The sequence below is a fragment of the Haliotis cracherodii genome, unplaced genomic scaffold (genome assembly GCF_022045235.1).
Source record: "Haliotis cracherodii isolate W230 unplaced genomic scaffold, xgHalCrac1.p SCAF_18, whole genome shotgun sequence".
NCBI lineage: Eukaryota > Metazoa > Mollusca > Gastropoda > Lepetellida > Haliotidae > Haliotis > Haliotis cracherodii.
Genome location: NW_027266273.1, coordinates 3278980 through 3291207, shown reverse-complemented (window position 1 = coordinate 3291207; position 12228 = coordinate 3278980). Strand labels below are relative to the sequence as shown.

The window sequence follows — 12228 nt, the reverse complement described above, 5'->3', positions numbered from 1 at the left end:
TGAATGCTCATTGCACTACATTATTAATACTTCTATTCGGTGTTTCTAACACGGTAACCCCAAGGATGCAAGCGATGCACAACAGTCCTTTGTCATAAAATCAATTCCTTGGGAATATATTCAACTGTCCTGTCCCCTCGATTCGTGTTTTGTAATTTATTTGCATTGCTTTATTGCAGTCGTTGCACGTGCAACGTTCAGATAGGACGTAATTAGGACATTAAATGGCGGTCCTTGTTTAGTGCCTAATGTTCTTGGTTGTTTTGTGGTGTCCCAAGAGAACAATCTTAGTTTTCTTTGGACCAGGCAAAGGATGTTGTCTTTAAATATACGCGTTTTGGAAGAGTCGGTTTCACATGAGATGAGATATTGTGACGTTTCGTAAAAGACTGCTTGAAAGGAGATATCGGTATTCGTAAATAGATCACTGACGAATGATAGCAAATATGCGGTAAGATTAGTTTGTGATGTGGTAATAATGTCTCACCTTGCAAGTTCCGTTTGGATAGATATACATAAAAACATCTTGTAAAAAATATTCTTAAAACTCAAGTACGAAATTTCAAATTCAGGCAGATTATAACTGTATTGAACAAAAAAGAGAAAACGTTTATCCAGTGTTAAGTGAGTATGGTTTTACGCCTGTTTTAGCAATATTCCAGCAATATCACGGCAGAGGAACGGTGAAAATGGGCTTCAAACATTGTGGGGAATCGAACACGGGTCTTCGGCGTGACGAGCGAACGCTTTAGTCACTTGGCTCTCCCACCGCCCCTGATTCTGTGTTGAATAGGACAGGAATTATGTTTGTTTAACGTTAAAACGAAGCAACAAAGTTCTATATTCTCATGACCAGAGATGTACCACTCAAGACGTACTTTATAGAACACCCGATATTACTACAGTATACCCAAATGATTGAGTGGATATTGTTTGACGCCGCAAAAATATTCCAGGTATATGACAGAGGCCTGTAAATAATCTATCAAAGGAACAGGGATGTAAACTGACAACAGTTATTTGACATACCAGCACGTTTTAAACATTGCATGCATGCATACACAGACATGCATTTGCCTGCAAACTCCAAGCCCACCTCTCCTATGACACATCCATTAGTCTGGCATGCTGACCTATCCTGGTACTGACCTATCCTGGTACTGACCTATCCTGATACTCTGTCTCTTCCCCTATACCCCCTCCCCCATTCCCCCATCTCTGTCTGCATGCTTCACTTCATCACGTGACTTCACGATAACCATCTGTCCGTGTGTCGTTACATTTAAGCACTGTTGAACTGAAATCCTTAGTGCTCAGTGCCTTGTTACCATTGTGGCCCCTGCAAGAAAGCGTTGGATATAATGGATACAAAATCCCCTGTTGTGTTTGAGGAATCCGTGGTTGTAATGAGATGTTGTGGCATCCACGTATGGAAATAACGCGAACCTTATGTTGACGTTTCCATGCACTGCATCGATGGTTGCAGAAACGTTGGGTGATGTACATGAAATGTTAGCGAACGCCTCCCTCTGAGCTCCTGGCACAGTCACAGCCGTGAGCAATCCTTTATGCTGATTTCAAAATATTGACGTTTTAATGCGTGACTGTGCTGTTGAGTTAACGCCATTGAATCGCGAACAATGTGATAACAAGCTTTATCAATCATGATCTTTTGCGCGCCTTTCTTTACTGATCGAAAAAGGCAGAAAAAGCTCTACTCATACATACACCGAATCAGCGTGTATTGAAATAACTATGTGGCATTTGAGTGGCTTCTTTATCAGCGAGCGATGAGCATAAATCCCTTCCCTTATCTCGCGTTCAGTCCTTCAAACCGTGAGTCAGATCAGTCTCAATATTTCACTTTCCACACGTGGGTGAATATAAAGAAAGCACTACAATTAATACGGAACATATTACTCAGCATGAAGCCACAGTTTCGGATCCGTTTTTTACATTCCGCAGTTTCGCACTCTAGCATCTCCCCGCGTCCATATTGCCTTGTGTGAGAGCCTAGCTATGGGGCTGTATGTAAACTTGGTGGATTTTGAAATATTAAGAAACGGATTGCGGCACGAGGTAACTTTAACCGATAGTTTCTGGATGAGAACTTTTGTTGTGTATAGGATGCTTTAAATTGAATCATGATTTTGGGAATACAAAGTTTCGCATCAGCTTTTCTTTGTAAAGGGTAAGTGTCAACACACACATCGTTTGCTGTTCCTTCTTTTTCTCGTTCCTACTTTTGTATTTGTTGTTTCTGTTTTAACGTTCATGGTATTCTGTATTGTTTTGACTTAATCTACTAGATGCATGGTATATTATTTATTTATCATAAAAGGATTTTGTTTCTTGTTTATTGTTGATAGTAATTCATTTAAATCATAGCATGTTAGTGAATCGTTAACAATGATATGATTTGTTTACTCAATATTTAACCTCAGTTCATACGCTCGGAAAATGTTTCCTAAATTCGTAGAACACGCCCAACTGTTGTTACTTAGCTTGCATAGTTTATGCGTATTAATCACTCATCATACCTTCCTTGTATGGTGTACCAACGATGATGCCACACACCCTATCCCAGTTGCTCCATTCATTACACCTACGTTATCCATTGACCAGGCCCCTCACGTGTATTATAGGAAACGTATTAGTAATATTCCGTTTGTTATCGCGGATTGCGCCATGCTCCACTCCCGTGGCGATGAGTCATCTCCTCGCTAAACCTCTTGGTCTGGACATGCATGGGGATCCTCCTCGTTACTTCATACCTCGCAATAGAAAGCCTTCAGCTACCGTCGACCGACTCCATGAGGATGTTCTCCAGCTTGGGAAATAGTTTTCACGCGTGTTCTAAAGTTTCGCCTCCGGTAAAAACACCTCGAAGGTATAAGCGCCTTATCGAGATTTGTCTTTAGAGTAAGATACGGTCTCGTGTTTTATACATAAACACACCACAATTTTGAAATTATCAGAGTCGTTTCAATTGGCTTTTGTTTACCTGGTGTGGGTTCTACAACATGTGAAGTGTTCAGGTTCTCGATAACTTCCCCCGAACGTGTTTCATTCGAATTATTACTTGTTCGATATTCATATATCATTCTTCTCATTCCCTTATCATCCCTCTGTTACGATTTTCACACGTTTCGTCCTTAAAGAAGTATTTTATGTAGTGGTTCTCTTTATCACCCAACCTAATGTCAGTTACCATATGAAAGCAATAATGCTATTTGTACCTGCCACGTGAAGCTCCAAACACCCTATACATTTACAATAGCAAAGGGCATAAGGCATGATCTTTCTCCTCGCACGGGACCTCAGAAGATGGTATTTGAACACCCCGAGGACTCTGCATAGGTCTCTGCTACGTGGAGCACCTGTTTGCTAGATAACCCTATCTGACTTGTCTTAGTTCGTTATTATTTTAGCTCAGAGCGCTCCAAACAACTGAGTTAGTCAATGATTCTCGCCTGTGATTGTCGGTTTGGAGCGAATGCTCTATCCAATAACTGTCACAATCGATCAGTGTTTCTCTGAAACTCACGTAGTAACTGTAGAGAAACTCGGTTTGTTTTGTCCGATTGTTACCGAACGACATTACTCATTGCTTTAAAATCTTCAGAAATATGGAAATGTTTGGTAAAATAAGTTATATATGAACCGTGGGACTCTTTAATGCAATTACCTTTGTCTTGATTGCGTTGTGTTTGTCATGTTATTCCAAAGTGGATTTGCCGCTACGAGTATCTCGCGTCCTTAATACATGTTTTGCTGCATTTATTTTTGATTGAACAATCTTCAAAGGTGAATTCGTCAATAAAAAAGATGTTTTAAGCTTCCTTAAACAAATCATGTGGTCCGAACGTTATAGGAACTCAGAAACCGTAACAACACCATGGTCTGGAAAAGAATGTATGGAAATATCTCATAACCGCAAGCATACGCCAAAGGTTAAAATAGATATCTGACCTATTTAGTGACCTGTATATATGAAACTAAATCATAGACTAAACACCTGCCCGCGAAACTGTTTTGCCTCCCCGTATATAACCCCAAGATTATTTACCACACGGGAAAACACTGTCAATATTTCCTACCGAGAATGAATTCCAGATGTTTGGTACCTTATTGTTGACCCGAACACACGTTGTCAAAGGCAACGAGTGGAATGACGGTGCTGATAATTTTGGATTCGATACAATCACAAACGACGTCGAGTTGAGTTATGTCAAGTTTCATTCTCCTGACTGGACGCATGCCAGAGTATGTCCATTTGACGTCAAACTACGAAAACACGTACCGTGTACCCATCCTACAAGACGATACGCACGCGCTTACATACCATGTCGAGTACAGTGTATAAATATGTAAATGCGTGTAATACGATGTGACACATATACAGATATGTGTCATCGTAAGTCTTCATATTTGTTCTAAATAAATGTAACTGACTTAAGCTATGTGTGGTCTTAATATGCAGTATGCATTTATGATGTGTTTGATGCAAATACTGTGATGGCTATTACTATATAAATGACACAATATTTTAACGTATTCTCATCTTTGTTACAGGATGGACAGTATTATTGGGTCTGTAGGACGAGTTGCCAACGTAAAAGTTCGCAATGATGACGATCTGATTGACCGCGTGAACCATCTATATACAACAGGAATACTCATAATCTTCACAGTGGTCGTCAGTGCTCGACAGTACGTAGGCGACCCAATCAGGTGCTGGTGTCCGGCCCAGTTCACAGGGGCACATGTCGACTACGCGAACAACATCTGCTGGATCTCCAATACATATTACATCCCCATGAATGAAGTCATCCCAGTTGAGCATCACAAGCGAACAGAAAAAGAGCTCACCTACTACCAGTGGGTACCAGTTGTGCTCCTCATCCAAGCACTCATGTTCTACATCCCATGTATTATATGGAGACTCCTCAATGGTCAGTCTGGCATCAACGTTGACAGGATTGTAGGTCTGGCCAGTGACGCCCAGTATGAGAGTCCGGAGATCAGAATAAGGACTATAAAATACGTGGTGAGGCATATTGACAGGTGTTTGGACAACCAGAGGGAGAGTAGGCATACGTGTTGTGTACAACTGAGACACATCCTGTCGGCTAAGCTGTCTCTTCTTTGTGGTAAGCGGTACGGGAACTATCTGGTAGCTGTGTACCTGTTCATGAAGGTGATGTACATATCCAACGCAATTGGTCAGTTGTTCATGCTGAATGAATTCTTGTCCACAGAATATAATATTTATGGATTCCAGGTTCTTCAGGACCTCATCGTTGGTGATGAGTGGACGGCATCGCACCGATTTCCACGAGTGACAATGTGTGACTTTGACATTAGACAGATGCAGAATATCCATCGTCACTCCGTCCAATGTGTGCTGCCTATCAACTTATTTAATGAGAAAATCTACATCTTCATGTGGTTTTGGTTGGTGTTTGTATCAATACTTACTTGTTACAGTTTTGTCTCTTGGCTGTGGCATATGGTGTTTCCAACGTCACGGATGCAGTATGTGAAAAAGTTTTTAAAAATCATGGACCGATTAGGAACAGGTCCTGATAAAAAGCTAGCTAACAGATTCACTATCGAATACCTTCGACATGACGGTGTTTTTACACTTCGCCTCATAGGCAAAAACTCGAGTGATATTGTTGTAGCGGAAATCGTTTCTGGACTTTGGGACATGTACAGAAGCAAAAAGTCTATACAGATTCGTAATACTACCGGAAATGGCCATGATATGGAAGGGGAAGATGTGTAAGCGCCAAAACCGACGGATATATTGCATTAGCACCTTGTGTACTCAACAGTGCCAAGACACGATGGTCTGCTGCCCGTGCGCGTATTAGATGGCCAACATGACCAGGTCATGGCGCCTCCGATGGACGATGGACGACCGATGATTGTTGGACGATGTAGTCCATGGAAGGCTTTCAGACTGGCTTTAGCGCATTTTTAGCGCTAGGTGACCATGTAAGATCGGCTGTAGTCCTCTGACCATAGTTTCGGCTGAAGCCATGTAGTTTAGGGAAATGTGCTCTCATTCGTGATTTTCAATGCGTTTGTACTCGCGACAGACTTAATAATGTAGTCGGGTCGATATGTTAGTCTGAATTTCATTAAGGACATTTTATTGTGATTCGGTTCACATACGTACTGTATATGTGATAGAATAAGAAAATATCATTTTATTTTATTAAATCTAAAGTATTCTTAACTATATTCAGTGCAGACTTTACGTGATGAATGACGTACTAACGAATGTAATGTTGTTAACTTGGTTTTCTAAAGAAACGAATATTTTGTAATAGTATTTACCTTAATCAAAGTTGTTACGAAAAGGAGTAATCCTTCATTAAAAAGGGAGTGTGGAGTATTCAGTAATAAACAAATTTTCGTGGTTTTTTTTGTAAGAACCTCTCAGTAGCATTGCTATCATATATACAAAATGATATACAGTTTTATAGATGCATATCATTAATTTGCTCGAAAAAATATGTTTCGTTCGTATTTTCAGATTGTGATATCCCCGTATGTGATCTATTGTTGTTGGTTGCTATGGTTACAAAGAATTGCTCTGATTGGCTGTTACGGGAAGTAACGGGTTAAATTCTGGTTGTGTCGATATCCAAATGAGCCCGGCTTTTGCCGATGAGAGGGTTGTGATAGTTGTTACCTCACCAACTTCTGCTCACTTAGTATGGAACTATCCTATACTGACTTGTATGTAGCAGTATATTTAATATATTTATGACCACAACAAATCAATACTTGTCCGTCGGATGTTTTGTAAAATTAATGAGTGATTGGAGTTCAAGCTGCTTTGAACATCATTTCAGTATAAGAAAGGCGTTTCAGTTTTACATGAACCCAAGATGAGTCACGTCCTGGACGTTTACAACTTTGGTGGCACAAAATACATCGCACAAGCGATAAGTATCCTAGCATAGAATCAAAGCGAATGTAAGATTCGTATCCCCAGGGAGCTAAGGGGCGTAACTCTGCACGGCAATATGCAATGCGTTGAACATCTTGACCAACCATGACTTGTGTAAAGAGAATATAAATATACCCTCAAATTGGTAATTGGTAAAGGTATTCATATTTGTTTTTTTGGTTTGTTTATATAAGTATACAAAACATCGAGTGACTGAGACAGCTAACATATTAAGTCACATATTTCAGCAATACTGTGACATAGATACATCTGAGGCAATATAAATTACTAAGCATGTGTAGACGTTTGAATTCGCTTTTTGTTCTTCCGTTTAACGTAGCATTGATTCATTTCTAGTAGCTATGTGTTTTACATGAAGAAAATTAGTTAGTCCTCATTCAATCGTCACCCAGACTCTGACGCCAAATGAATTGGTATGTTGTGGTCTATGGCTAGTTTATACAAATGTAGATTTCATTGGGCGTGGTTCGCTTTGTTTGAACATATATCTTATTTGCTATTTATTTCCGTTTAGTAGCAATGCACTACTTGTGCTATAGATTGAGTTTATATTTTCGTACATACGTTACAAAACTAGTTTTGTCATATATTGCAGCTTTATTATTAACTTTCTTAAAGATTTGCGTTTTTCGTTTTGTTAACTATGTTGAGTTTTTTATTGAATATACAAATCATGAATGACAGCACATTGCCCTTGTAGATACCAGAGAGTGTTATGAACACAATAATTGACGAATACTACTAACCATGCGATATTTGAGACGTCAGATCTCTTCCGTGACAGTACCATTCCGAAACACTGTAATGACTGCTATTGCCTATAGTGTTTGGTTAGTCCTTGGTCGGGCCAGAATCTTCACACATTGTAACTGTTACACACTAAATCTTCTGTACACTATTTTTGTAACATCTGCTAATTACAATGCTTTGTAATATCATAGACTTGCAGCGTCCGTTCATTCCCACCTACAGGAGTTCGAACCCTGGTTCGGATGAACTTGTGTACTCGCGGTTCGGTCTGATGGCATAAGAAGTTTAGAGTGGTCAGAAAATGTGATTGAAGATTTTGGACTCGACTTTTAGTGTTTTCTTGCAATGGGACATGGTCGTTGGTTTGTGTTCAGAGTTTTCACTTTTCAGCTAAGCTGAACTTGGTGCTGTGTACATACATATACAAGCACTGAGTATTACTATATAAATTTAACATATTTTTGCAAGATCTCGGATAATGGAGACTAGATCAATTAGCCTCGGTAGTTGTGGCCCAATAGTTAGATAGTGATTTGTGTTCATACACGATTATGCGTGTTTCAATCAGTCACCATTCTCATAACAGAGTCTCATAACATTGTGGATTTCCAAAATTCCGTTTACTTGGAAACTAGTCATTCTACCCTGTTATTGCCGTAGACAGTAAATATCTGTGTCTGATGTCATTCAGTATGTTCATTAGAATGTAAGTACAAGATTGTGCTGAACAAAGCATCAGCATGTATACATGTTATCTAGATCGATTTTCAAGAACTTGGTTTGTGATATGTACAAGATTATCACTCTTCACTGCTGCCATTCATGTTTTGAAACTATAAACGTTTGTGTATACAAAATTGTTGATTTGTAAAATCGTCAACTATATTGTCAACAACAAGTATCATTGTAAACACTTTTTCGTTTTGATATGAATTTGGAAATGCTGATAACGAGTATTGAGACGCTTTTATGGTAAGAGTGGTTGAATTTCCATTTTTTCATTGTAATTATTTTCATTTAATTCCAAATTTTGATGTGATTTTCTCCTGAACATGCACGTGCAATGTTTTTTTTATTGGCCTTGAAATAACTTCATTTCATTTCCTGTTTCAATCACCCATTGTATCTCTGCCCGAATATTGATCCCATTGTTTTCTATAGAGTATGTTATATATACTTACTAAATTCCCTTTGAATGTTAAACATCTAAGGCTGTTATAGATGCAATATCTTTGTTTTTTACTAATTTATTCAGCAGTTTACATTCTTTATATTTCTCTTATCGTGTACATTTTGCATTATTTTTTCATAGCTGCCTAATATGTAGCACATCGACATTTGCTTCATTCATTTACTAGTTTATTGCTTAAATGACATACAACATTGCTGTCGTTTTTTCTGATTTGTCCCGAAATACGTGTTACCTACTAAATAACATTGACAAGTTATAGCCGCCGATCGACAACCTTGAACTGTGGGGGCTTATTGTATTATTTGTTGCTGATATAAAACAAAATCATACCTGCAATATTTATGCAAGAACATAACACAAACTAACTTGTCCTCAAAAGCAGGGATCTTTGTGAACACACTTGTGTTGCTGTTGAGAATTCTGCTGATTTGATTGTGGATACCGTTTTGGCACCAATGGAAATGGGTTTGATATACATTTAGATAATTGGTTATGATGTTTTTCAGAACCTGTTGGCACGAAACCATTGATATTATGGATTTAAAAAAGTTCAAATGTAAATATTGGTTTCGTGGGAAATGATAAAACGAATAACGTAAAAGTAAATTACCTTGAAATGTTATGATTGGCGTTTTGGACTATGCAAACTTAAGCAACTATGATAAAAACTTGCAACTGCGGTTAACAGTTCAAGGTTGATTCATGGCGCTCGTGACAAAGTCTTCCGTTCCCAGCGGTCAAATATGCGTCACTGTGTGTTCTGTTTCCTTCCCCTCTGCAAATGTTGTGTAGAATCGTACCAAAGACCTCGAAGGTTCAACGTCCTAACATTATAACTGACCAGGTTAAATTCCTTGGAGGTAGGCGAACCCGTAATAGACATACGTGTTTCTTGTAAATCTAATGTTTCGATCGATATTAATGGGTCATTTGGGTTCCGACAAATGTTCAGATACAATCAGAAATAATGTTCGAATTCATAAACTGGCACGCATGTTCTTGGGAAACATCTCTCGTATGGTTCGCCTGGATATGAACCATTTTTGACATATGCTTACCAACATAATTACCCTTCTGAATATAGCGTTATCTCCATCATCTATACCGATATAGCTATTTATCGCTAGTGCTGTTGGACGCTTGCCATTTGGCGAGGAAAGACCGGACTGCCTGAAAATGAACCTCCATATAAGTGCCTTCCATCTCTACACAACTATGCATGAACTCGCCAACGTTACTGCTTTGTTGTTATTTATTTGTTTATTGTCATTAGTTAGCACTGCTATGCAACTCGAGAAGACCTTTCAGCAATCGGCTGTGATACAAAGTTTGGTTAAATTAATTGAACATATGATCTACAGTAGGTAGCGAGTATCTTGTCGTTGTTTAAACATTATGGTTTGTAATTTATGCATTTAATATAGTTTATTTAATATGTTTTACTATGTACAAAAGATTTGTAAATTTCATTACCGTTTTCATTAAATTATTTCCAATTATATGCCAAAAAGTGCAATATCCTTGAAAGTCAATTCTTTGAGACCCGCTGTAACTCACCTGATTAAAATAATATCAAACAGTTCTAGTCACGCTGTTTCGAATGGACAGTCTCATAATGACACTGGTGGTGTTTTTGTTTTTGAGACAATCAAATGAATTTTCTACCAAGAAAATATTTTTATGATCTTCCAAACTGCACACGCCGTATTCAGGTGAGCTAATAGCATTGCGCATGCGTGTGTTTGATATCATTATCAGTCAACTATCAAGTGTGTGGGCCAAACGAGGTACATTGCATCTTGTTAAAACGACATATAATAAACATTTTTAAATTTCAAATTGACTTTCTTTTTAATAATGATCATCGATCAACGTTTAATTATATATTCCCTGATCCATGCCTTGTGTACCGTGCGTTTGGAAAAGAACGCCCACATTATTCATTTTGAGAACCGCCGTGATTTGGCTGAAATATTGCTTAAAAACGGTATAAAACACTTATCAATCACGAGATCTGGAGAGTGTCTGCGTTCAGAATAAAGCATCTTTGATTTGGTGTGATACAGGCCCGATTCTATGGACGAGACGAGTGAACTTTATGTGCCCTGGTATGAAGCAATTGGTCATAAACCAAGTTACCAAGGAGACACCAAGGAGCGTAACAGTATGACATCTGAGCCTCTGTTAAACCCGGTGATCTAAGGCCATGCTAGGCTAAGCTGATTGTTGGTTGCCGCTTCTGATCCATGGTCGATCACCATTGGGACGGTGGGTTAGCCTCGTGGTTGAGCGTTCACCTTTCGCGCTCAAGGCTCGGGTACGGTTTCCCCACAGGGGTACAGTGTGAAACCCATTTGTGGTGTCCTCAGCCGGGATATTGCCGGAATACCAATAAATATCGGCGTAAAACAATATTTACTTACTATCAGCATTGACCTGTGTCCCTTTGGACTTTCCTCTCTTACTGAGCTGAAACGTCAAGAGACGTCTGAGTCACTGTTCGAGACGGTGTGAAACCAAACTTACTCACTCGCCAATATGGTGGTGCAGCCTCACGAAGCAACATTGCAACACAAAACCGTCATTTTAAGCCCACAAGTCGTCTCAGTATACATATGAAATACTCTTGTGTGTCAAACCGATTCACTCATCCATCTTCTTCACAATTTCAACGCCATTATCTACGGTACAGTCTTAGCACTAGTGAGTGAGTGAGTGAGTTTGATTTTACGCCGCTTTTAGAAATATTCCAGCAATATCACGGCGGGGGACACCAGAAATGGGCTTCACACATTGTACCCATGTCGGGAATCGAACCCGGGTCTTCGGCGTGACGAGCGAACGCTTTAACCACAAGGCTACCCGACCGCCCCTGCCTTAGCACTAAAATCGCGTCATGAAACCTGATCCTTGTGCACCGTTCCACGACGCCAGTGAAACATTTCCAAGGAATCGATATTGAAAGAAATCCATTAAATCACACGTAACATTATTTTTTTTCATGAAACTTTTCATTCCTTTAGTGGCATTCGTCTGCCAATACAAAAAAATGTTCAAATGCATCAAGGTCTTCAATGCAACACAAACATTTACAAAGATAAAACTGAAAAGGGATGAGTGGTTTTTTTTCACAGGACAGCTAATCCTAGCTGGACCTCAGTGTCAACAAGGGAAGAGCAGTAGATCACGGAATCTCTGTAGTTCCCTCCTTGTTCAGAGCAGCTTCAATTAAGATCTTCATGATACAGTCCAGGCTTAAAATGATTGTCGCCGTGACGAGCATGCCGATATGGACCTA

The 12228-nt window shown here is 39.2% G+C and overlaps 1 protein-coding gene across 17 annotated transcripts in view; it reads left to right on the top strand.

Moving 5' to 3' along the window:
• The window catches only part of LOC139465674 (innexin unc-9-like), a 101198-nt gene extending 90429 nt beyond the window's left edge, over positions 1-10769 (top strand). For 14 of the 17 annotated variants that reach the window (XM_071247440.1, XM_071247438.1, XM_071247443.1 and 11 more), the window contains one exon: positions 4576-10769. In XM_071247440.1, coding sequence (XP_071103541.1) covers positions 4577-5791 — 1215 coding nt within the window. In that variant the 5' untranslated portion in view covers position 4576 and the 3' untranslated portion in view covers positions 5792-10769. Of the gene's footprint in view, positions 1-1924; positions 2192-2798; positions 2891-4575 lie in introns of those variants that run through there. The other 3 variants (XM_071247434.1, XM_071247441.1, XM_071247433.1) reach the window with 3 other exon arrangements.
• The last annotated feature ends 1459 nt before the right edge of the window (positions 10770-12228 follow it).